The sequence below is a fragment of the Abramis brama genome (genome assembly GCF_963993115.1).
Source record: "Abramis brama genome assembly, chromosome: 25".
Taxonomy (NCBI): domain Eukaryota; kingdom Metazoa; phylum Chordata; class Actinopteri; order Cypriniformes; family Leuciscidae; genus Abramis; species Abramis brama.
The window spans coordinates 7,124,817-7,148,537 of record NC_139987.1 but is presented as its reverse complement, the minus strand read 5'-3'; the positions used below and the strand labels follow the sequence as shown (position 1 = coordinate 7,148,537).

General features: G+C 38.1%; 2 protein-coding genes across 3 annotated transcripts in view; one reads left to right on the top strand and one right to left on the bottom strand.

Moving 5' to 3' along the window:
- Positions 1–19,232, top strand: part of itga2.2 (integrin, alpha 2 (CD49B, alpha 2 subunit of VLA-2 receptor), tandem duplicate 2) — a 26,804-nt gene extending 7,572 nt beyond the window's left edge. For both annotated transcript variants that reach the window (XM_084104602.1, XM_084104603.1), the window contains 27 exons: positions 1,893–2,002; positions 2,184–2,278; positions 3,386–3,500; positions 3,615–3,742; positions 4,292–4,440; positions 7,146–7,296; positions 7,413–7,578; positions 7,715–7,794; positions 7,879–8,017; positions 8,175–8,320; positions 8,403–8,546; positions 10,124–10,321; positions 10,405–10,535; positions 10,866–11,029; positions 11,128–11,387; positions 11,733–11,815; positions 12,206–12,347; positions 12,532–12,624; positions 12,699–12,775; positions 12,889–12,972; positions 14,002–14,104; positions 14,239–14,349; positions 14,463–14,573; positions 14,838–14,951; positions 16,578–16,667; positions 16,751–16,867; positions 16,958–19,232. In XM_084104602.1, coding sequence (XP_083960728.1) covers positions 1,893–2,002; positions 2,184–2,278; positions 3,386–3,500; positions 3,615–3,742; positions 4,292–4,440; positions 7,146–7,296; positions 7,413–7,578; positions 7,715–7,794; positions 7,879–8,017; positions 8,175–8,320; positions 8,403–8,546; positions 10,124–10,321; positions 10,405–10,535; positions 10,866–11,029; positions 11,128–11,387; positions 11,733–11,815; positions 12,206–12,347; positions 12,532–12,624; positions 12,699–12,775; positions 12,889–12,972; positions 14,002–14,104; positions 14,239–14,349; positions 14,463–14,573; positions 14,838–14,951; positions 16,578–16,667; positions 16,751–16,867; positions 16,958–17,053 — 3,397 coding nt within the window. In that variant the 3' untranslated portion in view covers positions 17,054–19,232. The remainder of the gene's footprint in view (positions 1–1,892; positions 2,003–2,183; positions 2,279–3,385; positions 3,501–3,614; positions 3,743–4,291; positions 4,441–7,145; positions 7,297–7,412; positions 7,579–7,714; positions 7,795–7,878; positions 8,018–8,174; positions 8,321–8,402; positions 8,547–10,123; positions 10,322–10,404; positions 10,536–10,865; positions 11,030–11,127; positions 11,388–11,732; positions 11,816–12,205; positions 12,348–12,531; positions 12,625–12,698; positions 12,776–12,888; positions 12,973–14,001; positions 14,105–14,238; positions 14,350–14,462; positions 14,574–14,837; positions 14,952–16,577; positions 16,668–16,750; positions 16,868–16,957) is intronic.
- Positions 18,890–23,721, bottom strand: LOC311076402 (molybdopterin synthase catalytic subunit). Its single transcript, XM_084104605.1, has 5 exons — positions 23,583–23,721; positions 23,353–23,469; positions 20,790–20,943; positions 20,572–20,695; positions 18,890–19,350 (listed from the first exon to the last, which is right to left on the bottom strand). Exons 2-5 carry the CDS (start codon positions 23,465–23,467, stop codon positions 19,264–19,266), a joined length of 480 nt encoding a protein of 159 aa, XP_083960731.1. The 5' UTR covers positions 23,468–23,469; positions 23,583–23,721; the 3' UTR covers positions 18,890–19,263.

Genomic DNA, 23,721 nt, shown 5'->3' with positions numbered 1-23,721 from the left:
GAACAAACAGCATCAGCTTCTGTGTCTTCAGCAAGCGTTCTATGTGAATTTGTCCCCGATGTTTTTTATCTGTCTTAGAATTCGCTAGCCAATCACATTCATGACGCAATCACGCAGAGGCGTTCCCACAGCGTTTCGACGCAGCGTCTCGTTCCCTCTTCAGGGGACTAGGGTTACATACGTTACATACGTTTTATATCGTTTTATAACATTTATATTGTGTTATTTTAGTATCATTTTTGTATTGTCTGTTTTATTTTCATTTTAAAGTTTAGAAATGTTGTGTTTTTGTAATTAGTTTTAGTTATTTAGTATTGCAAGGCAACTAGCTGAAATAAAATAAGTTTAAGTGTGTTTATATTTTATTTTTTAAATACACTTAAACTTATGGGACGTTTACACAACAATGATTGTACTAAAACTTTGCGTTTTTCACGTACAGACGGCAACATTGTCAAAACGACGCCCGTTCACACCAGGTTCACACAGATCCGTGAAAACGACTAAAACGCTGGATTATTGATGCCAGGCCATTAGGTGGCGATGTCATTTTGTAAAGAAACACTATGCACTGAACACGTAATACACATGCGCATGAGGTCACAATTTCACAAACTTACTTACACCAGAGCCCGTCTACGGAGAGCCTGGCCACTCCCTATTAAGTCCTATTGTACCGAATTCCGAGTTCCACTGGGGGCGATCGCCCATGAGTGCAGAATGAATGGGAGTCTGTGGAGCTAGACAGCTAAATTTGTTTCTTTCACCCAATTGCCGTTGAGAAATCTCAGATTTGATTTTTTATTTTTTTTTGGTTTTGCAAGTTCAACATGGGTTATAGGTCGAAAGTTGAATGAACGAGCACTTATGTCCTTTCGATTTGGACTGAAAGATTGCCGTAAAGCAGTATCTCTGGTCGTACGATGTGTATGACGTCATTGACATTTTAAAAGACTTTTTAAAGCAAATAAGTGACTCTAAAAAATTTAACACCCAGCAATGTGTAATTTCCTCCTTTCGAATACAATATTCAAATTACTAGACAAAAAAATTATATCCTGAGAAAAGTGGATTTTGAGGGGTATAGCGCCATAGACCTCCATTCATTCTGCACTCGTCCTGTGAGCGCCCTCATATGGAACCAGAGTGGAACTGCAACCAGTTCAGAAGCCGGAAGTGTACTGAGAGTGGAAGTTCTCCCCTTATTAGACATTCTCTGCTTACACGGAGGCAATAATAATAATATAATAGTATCCTAATAATAATATCCTTTTCAAAAACTTGCACTTTGAAATCCGTTTTCAGGCCACCAAAACGCCATTGGTGTGTAAATCAACAGCCAAAACACATAAAAAGTTTTAAACGGTCTTACTTTATTTCAGCTGGTTGCCAGATCACCATTTCACATTCTCATTTAGGTTAACTTGATGTATTTCTGTTTAAATTTATTTTATTTAAAGTAGCGGAATTGTTTTTCAATGGTATATTTGTTGTATTGTTTAAATATATATATAAGCTGTTGTGCAACGTGTCTGTTTAACGAGGACTGATGTTTTTTCTGTCTCTGTCTGTCAAGTTCGTGTGTCACTGTTTGAGGAATGTTGTGTTTAGTCTGGGCAGAGCCATTTATCACATTATGGTGACCTTGCAGTGATATTCTGTGTAATTTAGTGGGTGTGTTTAGATTACATATTGGATGTTCGGTGCACCTACACACACGTAATCTTGGAATCGCTTTCAAAAACACACCCTACGGCTACTGTTCATTAAATCTGTTTGTGCAATCCCTGTCTTGTAGAATATCCTTAATAACTGCTATGTGCTCCGCAAACTCACCTGAAACTGTACTTCAGGATAGTAGGACTAAACTAACACCTAATACTGTTCCTCAGGCTCCTCGTGGGTTCTCCATGGAAGGGATACGATCAAAATCGGAGGGGAGAAATCTATAAGTGTGAGGTTAACAAGCCTGGAACCAGCTGTCAAGCACTTAACCTTCAGAGTAAGCAAACATTTCCCATCATTCCCAGTGAGATACAGTACATCAAAAAGTGTTATCTGTTCTCATGCACAATCTCATGCTGTGAAGTTCAAACACAAATTCTTGGATTTTTAATAAGAAATTATGAAATATTATGAAGTAAAGGTGAAGATGTCTAATGTCTAGTTTAATATGCCCTCAGATTCAGTCGATATGCCAAAAATCACCAACAGCAACAACATCAACATGAGTCTAGGTCTAACTCTAACTCCAACAACCAAACACAGCGGGTTTATGGTAAGACTGATGCATTGCAGGCTCATTGGAAAAGTTTGCCTCTACATACATTTATGCAAAAATTCTAAAACGTACCTATACATACAATTTAATGCATTTCTAGCTGAATTGAACACTAGAGGCAGTAACACACCACAACTTTTCACACAAATTGTGATTACAGGGGCAGATTATCAATTAATAAAGATTTATTTTTCTTCAATATTTATTTTTTCGGGCTTTTCCCAAATCACGGAAGTGACCTCGACATCCGGGTTAGCGGTAGCATAAGCCATCAGGCAAGTGTTTTTAAATAAACTCCTGATGTACTTACAAACTTTCCAATGCCTCGTTTTATGAGTACAGAACCTATTTGTACTAATGTAGAAGTTTGGTACCATTCTGGGCATTATTAGTGGGGTAATTTACGAGATACATCATAGGATCCATTAGCGCCTGCACTAAGCCATTCGGCTGATTTCTCTAAATAAGCTCTAACTTTAATAATGTTCAACCAAGGGAAAAAAAGCTTCTGGGGTGGTGTTTGGCTCGAGGTCATTGTGCAAAGGACCCTATGTTGAAATTACTCCGAACCATCCCTTTAATTGAGAATCACACTTTTTCTTTTTTTAAATAGAGATCACGAATGATTCTCCCACGATTCTGAATAGACAATTAAACAAAATAACAAGCAATTTACTAGAGGTTCTGACAAAATGTTAATTGCTGCTGCACCAAAAAATTATTTTGAATGAATGATTCAATGACTCTCTCATAAAGACTTGTTTCATTACTGGATGAATCAGCGTTTTTGAACTAATCTCTTGATTGAATAATTTAATTACAAACGTCACTTGCCGCCACCTGCTGGTGTAACTGTATAACTGATACAATTTTTCTTTGAAGTATCAAGTTACTCAAGTAACCCTTGCCAATTGCCATTTAGGAATAAGATCGTGTGGGTGTTTGAATCAAGATCGCAATCTTTTAACGATTAATCGTGTGGCTCTAATAATAAAAACTGCTTCTTTGAAAAATAGGTTCTTCTACTTGTGTTTTCAGTTAGTTTATGTGGGATGTCGTGCTCAGTTGTTATTATATTAAGTTATATTTGTGTTTGTGTTTCAGACATGTGGTCCTCTGTGGGCTCAGCTCTGTGGAAGTCTGTATTTCTACCCAGGAATCTGTGCTGAAGTGAGCCCACAGTTTACAGTCCAGCCAGCATTTTCCCCTGCCAGTCAAAGTACAAACATACTTCCATGTCCTGTCTCTGAACGTTTACTGGTCAGGTTAATCTCCATTGTGAATCCCCAGCAGAATATTAACATTTATGTTGTTTCGTTTCTCTTTCAAACAGCTTGTGGCAGTTTTATGGACATTGCCATTGTTTTGGATGGATCCAACAGTATATACCCATGGGAACCAATCGTCGCTTTTCTCAAGAAACTTTTGGAAAACTTAGACATTGGACCTCAAAGGACTCAGGCCAGTCAGACTGCTTGTGTACTTCTGTCAGGACCACTACCGTCAAATATGATTGACAATTAGCATACAGTTTGGATTGGCGGAATGGTTCCGTTCTGGGCGAGAACTCCCTGCGCATCCATGCAGCCTAGCATGGATAAGAGCAGGGAGAGCAGCAATAATCCCCCTTGGGGTAAACAGAACAGAACCAACATGAAAATTTGCAAATATATTTAATTCAAGATTAAAATACAACATTATTCGATAATTATTCTGCTTCAAGGGGAATCAGAATGTCAAATCCTGTCTGGGCGAGAGGAGGAGCTGGGGATGGAGGAGGGTAATTTGCTCCTGAGAAACGCGATAGCTGCTGATAATACTGAAGGAGCTTATATATGTACACGGTGATAGGTGTCGTATTCCTATAGGTAGATGTGGATCAGCTGAGGGTCAGCTGATGCGAGCTTGACTAACGTGACCTGCCAGAACTAACACTATGCTTGATAATTAGTTTAACCTGTTTTTCTTGTCTCGATTGTTTACATATATTTCTGATTTCGTTTGTGACAGGTCAGTGTGATGCAGTACGCCGTTGACACCTCGTTTGAGTTCAACCTGAATACCTATCAGACAAAAGAGGCCATGATTAAAGCAGCTTCAAAAATTCAGCAGAAACAAGGATTAGAGACTAACACTTTCAAAGCCATTGATTTTGCCAGGTATGCATGATTCTTTCTAAACAACTTCACCTGAATTACTGTTACTGAAATATAGTAAAGGACAGAGCCTCATTCAACTGCATATGTAATTTATGACTTTTATTTAAAATCTTATAAAACACACTTTTTACATGTACGGTACATAGTCTTCTAAAAAAGTCCAACAGTGGACATACGTACATCGCAGCAGATTGTTTTCATCTTATGGGCCCTATCTTGCACCCAGCGCAATTGACTTTGTACACTGACGCATGTTTCATTCCTATTCTGCACCCGCGCAAAGCGCGCTTTTCCCTCCACAGAAGCACGTCGCTAAACTAGGGAATGAACTTGCGCTCCCTGGGCGGTTCAGCGCAAAAAAGGAGGCGTGTTCCGGCGCAAACGTTCCTTAATGCTATTTTGCAGGTTTAGAAAACAATTGCGCCACTAACCAGGAAAAAATAGTTTAAAGTCAGTGGCGCGTTGCGCATGTTATTCATATGCTATTTTAAGGGCGCATGCTTGGCCATAATCAATGTAGCGTGTGCACAACGCGCATACACTTTGATTCTCTCATCTACACAGAAGCAGCAGTTTTCATTTTTGCAAATCATACATTATTATGATAGATAGATAGATAGATAGATAGATAGATAGATAGATAGATAGATAGATAGATAGATAGATAGATAGATAATTTATTATAAAAGCATACATCTAGCTTACACATTTACCCAAATTATCATACTCCTTTTTAACCGAAGTTAATTTGGGTGGGTTTCTCCATCCCCAACGTCCCTGACGAGAGCGTTGCTCTCCTTGGCTGTGAACCGCTCCTGGCGCGCGTCTGGCAAATCCGCCGTTATAATAGGAATCCGCTTTAGAACAAAGCGCGTCTGCTCTTAAAGGGAATGTGAGATGACGCTCTGATTGGTTTATTTCACGTTACTCCCAAACCACACCTATGAATAATGAAGCTACTTCAGACCAACCCATTTTAGATTTGCGCCTGGCGCAAGAGTCATTTATCCCGCTGGGAAAATAGCAACAGCGCCAAGACCCGCCCACAAAGTTACTTGCGCTTTGCGCTTTGACACTTGCGTTTCAGATCGTTAAAATAGGGCCCTATATCTCATTTTTCATTTTTTATGTCTCAAAGACGAACATTTCCTCCATACCGTTTTCTCCATATCACATAAAGATATTGTGTTCTGTGATAGAAATGGCAGTGGTGTAAATAATTTTTTTTGGGGGGGTGGGGGTGGGGGGGGGGTGTTTTGTCCAACTAAGGCTAATTTATTCGTAGTAGTAGCAGGAATGTTACACTTTTTGCACAATAATTTGACAATTACAACTTGATTAGAAATTAGACTAACACTGTAAAAAAAAGCCCAAGTTTCTACCTTAAATTTTTCAGTACAATCAACTTGGATGTTTAAGTCATTTCAACTTCAATTACATTAACTTAAAATTTTGTTAATCTTGTATAGCTTAACTTATTTTGATGTTAAAACGATGTAAAAACATAAGTTGCGAGAACTTATTGATCATATCATTTTTTACAGTGTACATATTCTGCTCAGAAGTGAGAGTTACAGTACTTTGATTTTTCTTTGTTTCCGTCACAGATCACTTATATATCAAATATCTCAAGCAAAGAAAATTATTTTACATAAAAGGCATTTGAAAAGCAGCAAAAATTATGAAGACATGATAAAAAAAAAGTTTACTTTCTTTCGTTTAAAGGGCACCTATTATGACTCTTTTCACAAGATGTAAAATAAGTCTCTGATGTCCCCAGAGTATGTATGTTAAGTTTTAGCTCAAAATACCCAACAGATAATTTTTTACAGCATGTTTAAATTGTCATTTTTGGGGGCTCAGAAAAACGTGCTGTTTTAGTGTGTATCCCTTTAAATGCAAAATAACTGCTGCTGCCGGCCCAGGGGGCGGAGCCTCACGAGCTCACGCTCAGAAGAACCAGAAGGACAATCTCAACAGAAACTCTCAGTTGCGGTGTTCATTTCGACTCGGGAGTCGGACAATAATGCCCACAGAGCCAGAAAATATATGCTGTATAGAGATAGAACAGGTATAGTTTAGTTTAATTATGGTTATAATTTATTTGTCATCTGCTTTTATCCACTATTAATACAAGCCTGCTGTAGCAAACCCCGTCCGAATGATGACCAAAATATACTTTGATGAGTTCAGTGAAGTTTATTGTACATCACACAAAAGATGAGCGTTAGTTTTACTCCAGAGAATCTCTGTAAGAGCTGAATAAACACAGTATAAGAAGTGAGCATTAAAGTCTTATCCATAAACTCTCTCTCTCTCTCCCTTTCCTTATCATCAACATACACAGCGAAGTACACAAAACACTCGTTACAACTAACAGTAAACAAATATATAGGCTACACACCTTTTCAGTAGGTGCTAAATAAACTGGTAAACCTTATATCCGTAAAACGACTCGATGAGCTGTCATAAAGTGCGCGATCTCACTTTCATTTCTGCCGTGATCAGTAACGTTAGGACTGTCGCTCTGAAGACCGTAAGCTGGATCATGAACAGATCCATCTTCGAGTAACAACGAGAGTAAATGAAGACTGATATGTTCATTCTTACATCCAACAACAAAACACCTCATCTTTTCGCACTAAATGCTTTCTTTTCCCTTGGTGGGGTTTGTGTGGATTTCTGCGGGTGATTGGATCTCACAGAAAGGAGGCATTCCTGGCCAAATACGGAGGTCGTCCTGGGGCGACTAAAGTGATGGTGGTGGTAACTGATGGAGAGTCACATGATGCAAGTCTGAGGAAAACCGTTATTCCGGCATGCGAGAGCCAAAATATTACTCGCTTTGGCATTGCGGTTAGTGAAAATAAAAATATGTACAGTCCTAAGTGAAGGCATGAATTCATTTATGGGTCTTAATATTCAGTATTTATGAATGTTGTGAAGAGGTGGATTTTTGCACTTTTTTTTAGGTGCTTGGATATTATATAAGGAATGACATTGACACAAGCAAACTCATCGCTGAGATTAAGTCAATTGCCAGTAATCCATCCGAGAAATACTTTTTCAATGTGTCTGAAGAGGCGACGCTTATAGAGATTGTCGGGACTCTTGGAGATCGAATCTTCAACATTGAAGGTCCATGATTATGTTGATTTTACTGTGTTACATATAAATGAAAGTCTTTTAAGAGTAATGTAACAGACATGCATTTCTTTACAAATATATATTGTCAATGAATATTTTCTTTGTTTTTGTTCATTGACGTCTTTAGGTGTTGGAAAAGGTAGTGGGGATAATTTCAAACTGGAAATGTCTCAAGTGGGGTTCAGTGCATACCAGTCCAGAAATAAGGTGCTGGCTTTATGTCTGTGTATTTCCATCAGTGTTTCCAGATTAATTTTTCTCCTGGTGGTTTACATTGAGTCTTGGTTGTAGGATGTGATCCTACTGGGAGCAGCTGGAGCATATAATTGGATCGGGACCATTGTTCACCAAACTGCTCAGAAATCAGACATTTTGCCCAAAGCTGCGTTTGAGAAAATTTTGGAAGATAGAAACCACAGTTCATTACTTGGTAAGCATTGTACCAGCAGTATAGGTCATTTTGTTGTATCTAATGGACTGAAATATCATAATTTTTACATTAACAGTGGAATGTTTTTTCCAAAAGGTAGCATATTAGATTAATTCACTTATTTTTGTGTATAAATTTTCCCCTGTCATATATCCAGGCTACTCTGTGAGCTCTGTGACTGACGGCTCATCTGAGTTTTACGTGGCCGGTGCTCCTCGTGCCGTTCATAGAGGACAGGTTATAGTTTACATTATTGACAGCCAGAGACAGCCTGTGGTCATAGATTCACAAAGAGGAGATCAGGTACATTTGACCCTCAATGACCTTGAGTTTTATTAGACAGTAAAGTCCTGTTTTATGTAATTGTGGTGTCTGTGGTTTGCAGATCGGGTCTTATTTTGGCAGCGTTCTCTGTCCCGTTGATGTGAACGCTGATGGAGTGACTGATCTGCTGCTGGTTGGAGCTCCGATGTACATGAGTGAGGAGAAGTCTGAGACGGGACGAGTCTACCTGTTCACCATTACCAAGGTGATTTTATATATTGCGCTTGTTTTCTTCTCTTTTTTCTGTAGTTAGCTACAGTATACTATAACCTACTAATAAAGCGAAGGTTGTAAAAGAGATTTATATACACTAATGCTGCATTCACACCATGTTATAAATTACCGTAATTATGAGATGTCAATATGTGACGTTCGACTCGCACTGCATCTGAAATCGAATACTTCCCTACTATATAGTAGGAGAAAAACAGTATGGCAACAGAGTAGTGTGTCCCTAAAACACAGTATTCAAAAAACAGTTGGCAAAAAGTGACTTACTTCTTCCACCGAGTTTCTGAAGTGCGCATTCGATGGACACTTTACTATCCCATGAGGCCACAGGAAAGGATTTGTGAATGACGCTGAAGCAACGCAACTGACGGTACAGGTCACATGACAGTGACAACATGGTGGATGTAATACGTCGGAATTTCATTCAAACTACACACGTTCATACTATATAGAACATACTTTTTTAGTGGTCGCGAAGTAAGTTTCAAACCAAATGTAGTACCTACTAAGTATGGATTTCAGACGCAGCGTCAGAGCTCTTCATGTTTCTGTGGCAACACTATCAACGGCAAAATGAATCTGCAGTGGTCACGTGGTACAGCGGTCACGTGGTATAAGTCGGAGCTCTCAAAAAATGCAGTTTACAAGTTGTAATTATGAGTTCTATGGGGACGTGAACACTTTTTACATGTCAGCCGTGATTGACCGTTCGCAAAGACCCGCCCCCTTTAGTTACTGTTGCTATGTCCGACTAGCCACGCCGCTCTCACGCCACACCATGTTCTCACACAGTGAAAAATACATCGCGGAGCAAAGAGGACACTGACAACACGCTGACAGACTGGACAGACCAGGTTACTTTTGATTTGAAACAAAGTCTGAACTTTCGAATTTCATTATTTTTTAAAGAAATGTAAACAATAAATATTGTTTTTTGGCTCTTTAATGTGTTGTGACAGATCGCTGTAGAGGCTCAGTTAGAGCTGCTTGTGGAAACCGATCATCTCTTTCTTCTAGTTAATTTATAGCATGATATATAGCATTATAGGAAAGATGTCAGTATACGCTGTTTTTCAAGTTCAAGTCCACCGACGTTGATCTACTAACTCTCGTGACTGCTTTGTCGAAGAAAATGGCGGATTTGGCGGATGGCGGATTATGATTGGTCAGATTGCCTGTCAATCAAACTCCCTGCGAAGGGTGAATTATGATAATTCCAACATGACACGAATGCACCTTAAATACCACCAAATTCAAAATGTTTTGTGTTGGTAAGATTTTTTGATGTTTTTGAAAGATGTCTCTTATGCTCACCAAGGCTGCATTTATTTGACACACAAAGTTAACAATTTCAGACAAGATGGACATTTAAGGGATAATATAGTCATATATCACTTATTACACAGCTTTTCACCACATAAATAATGACCGGGACATGATATTGATTTGAGATAATATTCATTAATACTGATTCACCAACCTCGGAATGTTGCAACATTTCAGAGAGCCGCGTAATAAAACCCCTTTATTATTCATTTTATCTTTTAATAGGGTATCTTAAGTAACCAGGGTTTTTTGGAGGGTTCTCAAAAGAATGCTCGGTTTGGGACAGCCATCACTGTCGTCCCAGATCTGAACCTGGACGGCTTCAGTGACGTGGTGGTTGGTGCCCCATTGGAAGGCAATGGCCAAGGTGCCATTTACATCTACTATGGAGACAGAAAGACCATCAGAAAGCAGAGCTCACAGGTAGAACGAAACACTTCATTGAGTTCTCAGCACATAAAATGTAATTGCAAGTGCCAAAATTCTGAATATTCTCACAAATTTAGAAAATTATTGGAACGAAACTGGGCACAGCGCTGAAGTACTTTGGCCGTTCTCTAGACGCCAGCGGAGATATAAATGGAGACTCGATCCCAGATGTCACAGTGGGGGCTTTTGGGAAAGTCGTCCAACTCTGGTGAGAATCTGAACCAATTCACGATTAGATCGTCCCATGTAACAGGAGACCATGCTAATTTGTAATACTTTATTAACGGCCCACCTTCAACAACTGAGTGAAGTGTGTAACAGCTGCATCGACGGCCTCAGTCATGGTGGGATCTCTGGATATGTTTGTGGCCAGCGAAATGATCGCTCCAGCTGTCCTCTGGAATCCCATTTTTCACCTCAGCAATTCTCTAAGCATCAACTTTCTGTGGGACTCTCCTGTTTGTTCCAAAACCCATAAATCAATTGAACGGTTGAGTTTTAATTGATGCATTCTTGAACTCTTTCATTGTGGTTTTAGGAGTAGCGCAGTTGCAGTGGTCACAGCCAAGGTTTCCTTCACCCCTGATAAGATCAGTATCCTGAGTAAACCGTGTCGCAACAGTGGGAGGCAGGTGTCCTGCTTCAAGGCTAAAGTGTGTTTCAGCGCAACATTCAAACCAACGAATCCACAGGGCCCAGTGGGTAAGGATACTAATTCTGGTCTGGGTCATATATTTTTAGGAGATGGACACATTTGGTCAGAGGAAGTAATGCATTTAAACATCCTTTTATAAAAACAGATATCAAGTACAACCTGACCCTGGATGCTGACCTGCAGTCTTCTCGGGTCAGCCCTAGAGGTTATTTCAGCAACTTGGATCGGGTCCTCCAGAAAGACATCAGCGTCTCTGTGCAGGACATGTGTGAAGAGCATGATGTGTATGTGCAGGAGACCCCTGACCTCGTCAACTCAATTGCTTTGCGCGTGGACGTAGTTCTCAGCTATCCAGACGCAAAACCTGTTCTAGACGTCTTCAGTCCCAATGCGTGGGAGTTTTTTGTGAGTGTTGCGAGAACCAAAATTTAAGAGCCTGTGGTTTACTGTGATGGGCATGTGTGTAGAAGAATGGCAATTAATTAACAAATAAATCAACTATGTCAGGGGATTTCTAACCTTTCGATCAGGGGCGTCAACTGGGGATGGAAGGGTATGGCAGTAGCTATACCTTGGCTACAGTAGTAGTAGTTTTATTTTTTTTAATCTATCCAATTTCCCATGGAACCCCCTGGACCCCAGTTTAAAATCCTCTGACTTAGGCTATTAAGAATAGAAGAATGCATCATCTTTGTTCAGGAAACTCTCCCTAAATCCTTGTGTTTATCTCTGGGGTTTGGTTTGGTCCAGATCCCATTCTCAAAGGACTGTGGCCAAGATGAAGTTTGCTTCAGTGACTTGGTACTGAGTGTGGAGAGTGAAGAGAAACGTGGGTAAGATTCCTTCAACCATATGACTTAAACCAGACAGAAATGTTAATAAATGATCTCTTATAAGGAAATTTGAAATTATCTAATTAACTAGCACCCAATTTCTTTTGTGAAAAGTTTCGATAACACATCCATATAAATCACTTACACTCTTTAAAATAAAGGTTCTTTATTAGCATTGAAGCTTCCATGAAGAACCTTTAATATTTCATGGAACATTTCCATACCATAAGAGGATCTTTAGATGAATAAAATTATATTTTGCACACTATGAAAAAAGGTTCTTCTCTGAAAGGTTCTTTGGAGAATCCAAAATAAGTTCTTCTATTGCATCGCCTGTGAACAAGAGTAAAAGTATTTATAAGTGTTTGTTTTTTTTATTATTATTTCTAGCAAAACTCCACTGGTGGTCAGCCAGAACAAGAGAAGACTCTCCTTCACTGTGACAGTGATGAACAGGAAAGAAAATGCATACAATGCACGCGTGACAGTCAGCCACTCCAGTAACCTGTTCTACGCTTCTTTTACAACACCGGTACTTTACAACTAATCCAAACAATTCAATAATTATATTCTACTTGACATCAGCAGTACAATATATGATTGTGAAAAGAATTTTAATAAAACTGGGCAGGATTCAGGTGGTGCTGGCTGGCAGTCAGTAATTACTCACCGTCATGTTGTTCCACACCCATAAGATAACATTTCCTTTTTTTCAGACTGATGAAACAGAGGTGAAGTGCACTCTGATGAAAGATTCAGACAAACTCACCTGCCAATTGAGTTATCCAGCCCTGAGGACAGACCAATCGGTGAGACCGACATCTGCGAGCATTCGTCTTCAAATCTGACTGATATGATTTTAACGATTTTGTTACTTTTCCAGGTTACGTTTGTGGTATACTTTGACTTTAACTTGAATCGGCTTGAAAAAGATGCCAAAGTTGTCTTTGAGGCTTTAAGGTAAATATAGAAATTATATGTGACAGTTCATAGCTCAAGATCCACAGGTTTAGTAATGTGTAAGGAGATGGATTAATGTTAATCAATGTTTGATTGGTTTATTTGCACTGCAGTGACAGCACAGAGGAAACTCCCGCTGATAATATTTTCCGTGAATCCATTCCTGTCCAATACAACTCTGAGATCATCCTCAGCAGGTCAGACAACACACCCTATTTATAACATTACGACATTTCCTTTATTAAACACCTATCAGGAATGCCTGATTCTGATTGGTCAGCTGTTGCATTCTGCAGTCTACTAGCTGTGCTAGTTTCATTTTTTCTTGTACAGGGTTTCCCACATTTCAGGAAAGCATTAAATGATATTGGAGCATTTCAAATGTGTGATTTCCACTCTAAGTCATGGAAATTAATACAATATTAAAAGGTCATTGAAAAGTTTCAGAAATTAAAACTGTCAGTGTCAGATTTTCTACCTGTTTTAAATAATGTCTTCTGATAAAACGTGCTCTTTGTGACTGTGATCTCGATAAAGTGATTTTTAAAAATCCTCTAGTAATCATACGGTACCGTTCAAACTTTGGGCATTTAAAAAAAAAAAAAACTTTTATTCTGCAAAGTTGCTTTAAACTGATCGAAAGTGCCATGCAGTTAAAACATCTACGATTTATATTTCAAATAAATGCTGTTATTTTTAACTTTATATATTTATCACAAAAAAAAGTATCACAATTTATACAAAATTATGAAATGTTTCTTATTAGAGTGATTTCTGAAGGATCATGTGACACTGAAGACTGAAAATTGCTGAAAATTCATCTTTGATCACAGGAATAAATTACATTTTAAAATAAATTACAATAGAAAACAGTTATTGTATTTTCATATTGCTGTTTTTACTATATTTTCGATCAAATTAATGGTGAGTACAAGATACTTTTTAAAAAAAACATTAAAATATCTTATTGATCCCAAACTTTGGAAAAGCCATGGGGAAAAAAATCATGAAAGTTAATTGGTTATAAAGTGTGGGAACCCTTCTTGCGAAAAAATCCTGAGTAACTTAGTTATTGATATAAACATTATTTAAAACCTCTTTTAAAATAATGTTGAGTGGTTCCACTATTTCTGCTTGATATCCAGTTAAATAAAACATTTTAACCCCATCATAACATTTATTTCTTAATGTTTAAATGTTTCTTTATTATTTTCTAATTTTTTCAGAGAATCAAACTTAGATGTTTATTTACTGGAAAAAGAGGAAAATTTTGCAACCACAGTAAGGGGTTACAAGGACATCGGCCCAGCTTTTAACTTTAATTTAAAGGTGAGTTCATGCTGTAGTGAATTGGATAAATCCTTCAGGCTGTTCACTACCACCATCTGTTGGTTTGCTCTGAAAAGGAAGTTCATGGTAGTGATTTAGCCTGCTAATGTGAGTGTATTTATTTATTTCTACAGGTTTCTACAGGAACTGTCCCAGTCAGCCTGGTTTACCTCAATGTGTCGCTGCCAAGCAGCACTAAAGCAGGAAATCCCCTCCTGTACATTACCAGCATTAAAACTTCACCTGTGAGGAGCAATAACAGTTTATTTTACACCCAATGTATTTAATCATCCATATATGACTGAAAGCAGCGTCTGAGCATGTGGAAATGATTTGATGATGATATTTCCTGCAACAGGCTGAAAAATTCCATTGTACCGACAGCAATCTGATCGACCCGTTTAAGATCAGTCAGAAACCTTATCCAGCCCGATTCACTGAGGAGAGTTTTAGAGGAACAGAGGAACTGGTCAGTGCTTGATCTAATATTTTCCTGAAATCCAAGAAAGAGAAAAAGCATTCACTGCTGTTATTGATTGCGACGCACAAAGGAAGTAATAATGAATGAAGAATGAAACCCAGTAATAATTATTTGTGTAATAATGTTTTTAATTAGATCTAGATGTTGATTTACAAGTCAAGATGACAAATTCTGTCTCATGATTACAAATAACAGGATGTCTTGAAATTTCCATCCGCAAAGCCATAACCGTATTGATCATCTGTTCACCAGAACTGCAAAACGGCCACATGTCAGCTTATGCGATGCGTCCTGAAGGACCTGGAGGAGAAGAATGATTATTACCTGAATGTAACTACAAACATATGGAAAGGCACCTTTGCAACGGTAAGTGAACTCATCTCATTACTTTTCTCAAGTGTTGGGGTTAAAGTCCACCTGTAGGCTAGTCAATCATTTTATCCCTTAAAACTCATCTTTGATCACCAAAATGACATATTTAAATGCTTTTTCCTTGAAATAAAATTCTTCATGCCTTAAAATACTTTGAATGTAACTCTACACACTTGCCTCATTTAGTATACGCTGTTCTATGAATATGCAAATGAGCCCCGCCTCCACTCACTCACACCAGCTCCACTCATTGACGATCACACATTGCTCTGGGGTGCGTTTCCCAAACAACGACGTAACTCGCTGCTTAACTACCGTAGTACGATGCATCGTTGAAGAAATCAACTAGCTAGTCACGACTGTTTCCCGAAACCGTATTGTCGCAAAGTGGTCGTTCAACCACGTTGGTTTATGACGTCACGCACGTGTTGGAGTAATAACTTCTTTTAAATGTGAACTAAGTAACTTTTTTACCTTAACCGAACAGCTTCGGAGTCATTGGAATGGTTATATTACTTTTTTCGCCTGTGAGCGGAAAAACCACCCTTGCAACTTTGAGCCGGTGGGCCGCCGGCCTCAGCGTCAGAAAGTCTCGCAGGTCTCGCGATGTAACGAATTGCTTTAAGGCAAAAAAATCTGCTAAAATTCTGTCATTATTGCGCTCCCTCACGCTGTTCGAACCCGAATGAAGACGACGTTTTAAAGAATGTCCGATCTGCTTTGATGTCGTTGATCTACTAGCTTCTGGTATCTGAGAGTCACCAACGAGTTTTTCGACAGTGTTGTCAAATATCTACTCCGAAGCTGTAGGGGGAGCTCTAGAGAGAAACCTGCGAGCAAAAAGTGAGAATACAGCGAAGAAATTCCCGAAACTGCATAGCCCTGCTTTAATGAATCTGTTTGAGATCGAATTAATGCTAGATGTTTTGCTATAAATTACATCTGAGGACTATTTCTCATTTTTCTCTGTTATTTTGCTTTATTTCCAGATACAATCATAAGCTCGTTCTTACATAGTAGAGCACGTTCGCACATGCGCACTCTTCAAAAACGGTGCTTTAAATCTCTTGACAAACTAAAAGACGTAAATTACATTTATATGTATTCTAAATTAAAGACACAGGTTGTACTGAATGTCAGCTTATTTTGCTCAAGATACGGATTTATTAAGTCCACATGTCATGCAAACTAGAAACTATGCTTCTAACCACAGGTCGAGAGCTGTCCATCCAACTACATAACTTTGCGATGCTGTTTGCGAATGTTCGTTAGAACGATGGTTTCGGGAAACACTGACTCGTTGAACTATGCTGATAACGACGGAACTTGCGAACATAGTTGGCTTAACGATGCTTTTGGGAAACGCACCCCAGATTGGTTACAAGGTAGGCTAGTTTGTGACGTCAGAAACACCAGCGATTTCAAACCGTGTTTTTGAGATCGTCTTTGTTTCACTGCAGTTTTAAGGAGAAAAGACTCAGCAATGGTGTCGACTTATGAATTTGCACATGGTTTGACTTAAAACATAATAAAAACACCACATTCGACATATAAACAACATTAAAAGCTTGATTTTCACCACAGGGGGACTTTAACAATGTGTTTGTTTGCCCATTCAAGGCTGATTTCCTGTACGTCGTGCTCTCTGTGAGAGCTGATATAGAGACGTCTCAACCGGACCTACTGTTCATCGAGCAGAAACAGCTGAAGGTATGGTCAAAATACAGCAGGATCATTTTGCCTCAAACGTATTCATTACCCATGTCGAGACAATTGACATGAGTTCATTGCAGGTTGAAGTCAAAGTGAGCCAGCCTGGAGCTAAAGGGGACGTTCCAGTGGGCGTCATTGCAGGGAGTGTTATCGGCGGTCTGTTATTATTGGCTCTTGCCGTCGCAGTGCTTTGGAAGGTGCTTAATTTAGCTTTTTCCTCACAATGTCTTTTCAGCGTACATCTTGTGCCATTGTCTTCCTTTAAAAACCAATGTGTTTATGTTCAGGTTGGATTCTTCAAGAGGAAGTATCAAAAGCTGATGAAGAACGAGGAGAATGAAGGGGAACTGAAGGAACTGAAGGAAAACAGCGAGGCGCTCTGAGAGATCGGCCGAGACTCATTTGGAGATGTCAAAGGTTTCTTCCCTGACACAAATGTCCAGAACAGGGTTAGAAAGAGTGAATTGAATGAACTGGAAATTGCCAGTTTGATTACAATGCATTAACTTACAACTGGTATTCCAATCCCATTCATTTCTCAAATGCTTTTTCTCTGCTAGCGGGTGTATCTTTTGGAAGTCTTACCACTTCCTCTGAGTAGTTCGTTTTTAACTAGATTTTTTTGACTATTGTGTCTTTTTGATTATTGGTGTCATATGCTGGCATATGAGAAAACATGGACCTTTGAGTTCTTATTTGAACACATTTTATCAATTGTGTTTTATAGTTGAGTATGAAAATTACCAAACACATAAGGCTACGATATATTTCAGGAAACAGCTTGCTATAGCAAACTTTCTGGAAAAGTTTGTTCTGACTGGTAAACACCTTCCATTGGTCCGTGGCGATTATGTAATAGCTGTGGCTCCGCCGTCTTTGACGTGGAGATCCTTCTTGTTAATTTCTTCTGTTGTTCAGTCCTTGGAGGTCAGACGCGAGTAAAGACATGAGCACACTGGAGAGTTGTAATTCTAATTAAAAGAGACACATAGTATTTTCATGTTTAATACTGTAACGCTGCTTTCTTTAAAGCAATCTATTGTATAAAGTGCTATATAAGTAACATGACTGGAGTGCTGAATTGCAGAGCTTGTGCAAAAATCCACATCACTATGATCAGATGCTTTGTCTTGTTTTCGCGCCGCTGTCATTTTTGTTGTTTATTTTGTTGGTGAAAGGAAAGCTTGCAGCACATATTTACATATTCATCTAAATGTAGGCGGCATCTGGATGTTCGCTGGGTTTTTTTTCCCCTAAGCCAAGAACGAAAAAGAACTTCGCCTTGAGTATATCGGGACCTTTATTTTATGTGCTTTATTATATCAGTGAAGCGTTTACAAAACCATAGTGAAACCATTTCAGCAATAACATACAATAAATACAATTGAATGTAAATGTGTTATGGCCAAAGCAACACACTGTAAAACTCTTTCTGTAAATTCTACAGCTGCCACTTTTGTCCGTTCTATGCAAGAATCATGAGCAAATAACTAAAGTAATAAGCAGTGCTACTCTGCATAAAACATCAGGGAAATGTACTGATACTAAACGAGTAAAAGATAGTGAATACTTGCACAAATTAAGTTAGTAATAAGAAACAATGCAGGCAACACTTTTTAAAAACTTGTTAAAAACATTATATTTTACATAATATACTACCCGGTGAAAAAAAGTCACTGTTTGGATTTAAATAAGCAAGATATTACAAGATCTGGACCAGAAATTGATGCACCTCTCAATGGAAATAAATGTTATGATGTTATTTCCATCAAGAGGTGCATACATTTTTGGTCCAGATCCTGTATTGACAATGCAAGAGTCCATCACTCTGTAAAGTCTCCTCCAGCACATCCCAAAGACTCTCAATGAAGTTAACGTCTGGACTCAGAGGAGCCGATTCATGTGTGAAAATGATTCTTCTTTCTCCTCAAAACCATTCTTTCACAATCTGATCCTGATGAATGTTGACATTGTCATCCTGGAATATGGCCATGATGCGTCTTCCTACATGGCTGTTTAAGAAATGAAAATCTACACACTCCATCAACTAGGGTTAGAAGAACTGTTACCAAATATATAACATGTTAGAAACATTGCAATTATGATTCAATCATAAACTCTTAAGCATTTGCCTATTTAAATTCAAACAGCGACTTTTTTTTGTTGGGCCGGGCAGTGTATAATGCTTTTGTTAATAAACACTCGAATACTTCAAAATGTCTAGGAATTACTGATAATGTTAACTTTTATTTAATGTTTTGAAATGACAGTTAATATAAATAAGTAGGTATGATTATGTCTTAATTCAGGGTTTAACGTCTATTGATGGTGTGATAGGAAAAGAGGCCTGTCTAATCAAAGGCAACATAAGCAACAAAGATTTTCCTTAATGTTTACATGATGTTTTTGCACTGGTACCTTTGTAAAACTTTCTATTCTTTACAAAAAAAAGAGAGAAGAATATACTCGTTTGATGAAAATCTGTATTTGTTTCTCATCAGGTGTTACGGGAAACTTGAGCTTTGTATTTTTTCAATAAAAAAGTCTAGATGCTTCACGAGATTTACTGTAGCCCATTTGCTCATTTAACAGTTCAGCTTTCCTTGGAATCTTTTCCATCATCCGCCCACAAACACTCCTTGTTCTCTTTCCAGCAAGGCTGCCCAGACTCATATATTTCCTGAAAAGAACAAAATAATTACAAACATGTTGTAAACAATTGCACAAGAGAAATTATTACACTTTGATGGCAATAAATAACAAGTTACAAGTTATTATATAACTATAATTTCGGTATCACTTAATTTTAAGTTGACAGTTTCACATTACTACATGTACTTCATTACAAGTAACCATTACCGTAGCTCTAAAGTTAATTAACAGTACTCAGTACTTATTTGAGTAAATACAATGTAACAATGTAACAATGTCACCTTAAAATAAAGTGTAACCATCATTTCTTATAAAGAAACAAAAAGCCAGTGTTCCACAAACAGGGTAGACTGTCATGTCTTATAACTTTATTACTTTAATACTTAATAAAGTTAATTATACTTAGAGGCACAATTTATAACCTTTAAAAAAAAAAGAAAAAAATAAATAAATAAATAATAATAATAATAATAATAATAATAATAATAATAATAATAATATATATATATATATATATATATATATATATATATATATACTTTTTTTTTTTTTTTTTTTTTTTACTATTTGATTATATACCATTAACCTAGCATGGAAACTAGAAGGACAAATGGCTGTTTTTTTGAGTTTTTGACCTTCTCAACTGTATCCAATAATTATAACCACAAGTCATGATGCACACTTTAATATTTAATATATGTAATATTTGCCCGGTGAAAAATTCCTTAAAGTAACATTTCATGTTGTAGTATCACTTAAAACTACAACATGGCGGGAAAACAAAACTCATTATTTACACAAATCGTGTCGACTGCATTTATCAAACTTATTACTACGTTTGCAAGGAAAAGTGATTCATTAAATATTGTCCAAAACTTAATGTAAGTTTATTAATAACTACCAAAAAGCATTTGGCGCAAAGCTAGCTAGTCGCTAGAAACATCTGCAGCCCCGTTACCTATTCAGGCTTACTTTATTTACATTTTACTTTATTTAAGTCGCATCATTTGTGTCTATTTAGTGTTTAAGCTTGTTATTACAAGAAATTAACAGAATCAAACAAATTGGTTTTATGTGACGCATTATGGTTTTCAAACCTCCAATCAAATGTAAGAAGGAAATAAACATTTATTTTGACCTCCTGAGGCTGACAAATATCATTTACTGAAGATTAATCACCTCCTTTTTTTGTACCTTATTCATTCTCTGGGGTTACACAGAAGTCATGCACTACTAGGTATATTCATACCTTTTTCCAGATTGGTACAGTGGCTTTGAGTGTGTCGATGCCGTACTTCACCGCCTCCAGGGACTCACTCCTGTGCGGCGATGAGATCCCTATTATAACGCTTGCTTCTGTTATAGGAACCACACTGTGGACAGAGCAGGGAAAGAACACAGATATTCTTTAGATGTGCAAATATCAAGCAATGAACTCTCATCATCTAAACAGACTGCGAGACTCACCCAAGTCTATGTTGTATGCTGATATGCCTGATGCTGGGCCACTTTGTCCTGATGTCACTGCAGATCTTCCTCAGTTCTGACTCTGCCATTGGAATGTACGCCTCATATTCAAGCCGTATTACTTTCTTCCCCTCAAAATTATCTCTGGTAGTCCCTGAAAAAGGAGATTACATTCGAATCCTTCATTTCACCATTCTGCTCTGGACGCTGCATGTGCTTGTTGGAGGGATCAGGGTCTCCTCGACATGGATGGTACCTTTGCATCATGTGACCAACTAACCGTTTTAACCTTAATATTGAAATAGACCAAGAAACATGGGAGGCCGTTCTGGAAAGGGTTCACTCCTCGTCTCTCTGTGCACGTCATGCTCTAATACAATGCAAGGCGGTTCATAGATCCCGCTGGTCTAAATGCAGACTTGCTCGGATGAATCCAACCGTTGATCCAGAATGTGATAGGCATCACTTGGGACCAGCCACACTAGCTCGTATGTTTTGGACCTGTCCAGCTCCGGTCCTTCACTATCCACTCACTTTACAAATTTTGTAAAGCAATGTCTAAGATGTCTAATTTGACTGAACTGGAAGAGCCCTCACCCACCATCTCACGCATGTTGGATAACGAATATTTTTCAAGAAATTACAGAAAATTTGAAAAAACATTTAGCAGCCTAAAGGTCCTTGCACACGGAGTCCGGAAATTTGCGTTTTTTCCGTATTCGTGATTCGGTGGCTCTGAATTGTCAAAACACCATTCAAAATGCTTGCTACGGATGTGAAAAACGCAGAAAATCGAACCTGATCCGAATTTTTTTATGACGGACGAAAGTTTCGGAGGCAGTGTGCAAGCGTGATTGACATAACGTTGAGGTCGTATTTATTTTTTAACGTGTGAAAATTTCAGATGCGAATTTTGGACTCGGTGTGCAAGGGCCTTGACAATATTTTTATTCAAATTTGCCAGCCCTTTCTTGCATGTTAAAACTCTCCAGCTTGACCTAAACTCCTTTGTTTGGCACATAAACTTTTAGGCTTCAACGCCGGCCATGAGGGCGAGTAAATGTTGACAGAATTTTCTCTTTATGAATGGGCCATTGAATCATTGGTTCACCCGACTGATTCACTCAATACACGGATTCATTCAGAAACTAAACACTGCTGTGTGTTGCTCGAAGACGCACAACAGTTCTGATATTTTCATATTTTTCTAAAACCTGCTGTGTCTAAAATATGACAGAATATTAACTTCTTTTTTATTGAATTGTTGTATAAAATCAATATCACATTTGCACTCGTCCAATTCGGGACAAAAACAGCACTCGTGTGATATTGCTTAACTATATCATATCATATAAATGTGAGATAAAAACTCATACAGGGCATTTTTGCCCTGATATCTTGAATTTTAGGGTCATTCTAACTGCCTTCTATAGGCTGTTGTTGGTGCGTTAAAGGCGTTAATAATCATAATGAGTTATTTTTTCCCATAACTACATAATTAAATTAATGTTAAATCGACAGCACTATTATTTAATTTTGTTTTGTTTTATTTGGTGTGTGTGTGGGGGGGGGGGGGGGGGTGGTGCTCTCTAAATCCTTTTTTGTAATGATCTTGTGTTTCTAAAATGTTTAAAGGTCCCGTATTATGCCCCTTTTCACAAGATGTAAAATAAGTCTCTGATGTCCCCAGAGTGTGTATGTGAAGTTTCAGCTCTAAATACCCAACAGATCATTTTTTACAGCATGTTTAAATTGTCATTTTTTGGGTCACAGAAAAACGTGCTGTTTTAGTGTGTGCCCTTTAAATGCAAATAAGCTGCTGCTGGACGACCCAGGGGGCGGAGCTTCACGAGCTCGCGCTCAGTCTCTCAGGACAATTTCATCTCACGGAATGATGATAATATCAGAAACTCTCAGTAACGGTGTTCATTTCGAGTCGGACAATAATGCCTACAGAGTCAGAGTGCTGTATAGAGATGAAACAGGTATAGTTTAGTAGTTTAATTACGGTTATTATAACGTATTTGTCATCTGCTTGTATGTATCCATTATTTATTAATAGCCTACAAGTCTGCTGTCTGAATGATGATCAAACATATACTGATGAGTTTAATAAAGTTTATTGTACATCACACAAAAGATGAAGCGTCAGTTTTACTTCAGAAAATCACCGTAAGAGCTGAGTAAACACAGTAAGTTATAAGAAGTGCGCAAGTACGTAAACGAATTTCGGTTGAGGGAGCATTCCTGTGGGCGGAGGTTAGTCAAAAAACTGTTCTACTGACGTCATTAAAGAAGGAAGTAGAGGGATGTAGTCCAAACGGGCCGTTCGCTGTAGGCGACTTCTGTTAAATAAAATATCTCGCTTGGCATTGAACTTTGAGCTTTATAATTTTACAGATATTATTTATGCTCTAACAGCAACATTACACACTAACTACAGTTTGAAACATGGGATCACGAAGAACGGGACCTTTAAATTAATCATAAACCAAAAAATTATATGTATCTGTAAGAAAGCCAACTCTAAACAGAAGCAATGATCCAACTACAAAAGACTGACCAATAAACAGAGATATAGCGCCACAGGAGGGACACGTCACAGATTCAGAGACGCCATCAGCAGAAAGCTTGTCTGTCGTGAGTGTAATTAGATCTTGACCCTGATCTGCAGCCATACCTTTCAAAAAACAGAAAACATTATAAAACATTTTTAAAAAAGTAATATATATATATATATAAACAAAAAAAATGTTAATATATATACAGACAGACATCAGATTTGATGCTCACCTTGGTAGTTCGTTACCCTCCACTAAGGGGTGGTATGACGGCCACCTCGTCTCCCTCTCTGAGGGTCAAAGGCTGCGCACCCAGAGGCACGTACTCCTGCCGCACTGCCAGGACCACCTGATCCCGTAACACAGACAGT

What these genes read in the sequence shown, in the direction of transcription:
- LOC311076402 (XM_084104605.1), bottom strand. Translation starts at nt 23,467, where the DNA reads ATGGCTGCAGATCAGGGTCAAGATCTAATTACACTCACGACAGACAAG. An exon ending in CGCTATATCTCTGTTTATTG is followed by an intron (nt 20,944 to 23,352) that starts GTCAGTCTTTTG and finishes CTCCTTTTTCAG; the next exon opens with GGACTACCAGAGATAATTTT. An exon ending in CTGTACCAATCTGGAAAAAG is followed by an intron (nt 19,351 to 20,571) that starts GTATGAATATAC and finishes TGTTCTTTTCAG; the next exon opens with GAAATATATGAGTCTGGGCA.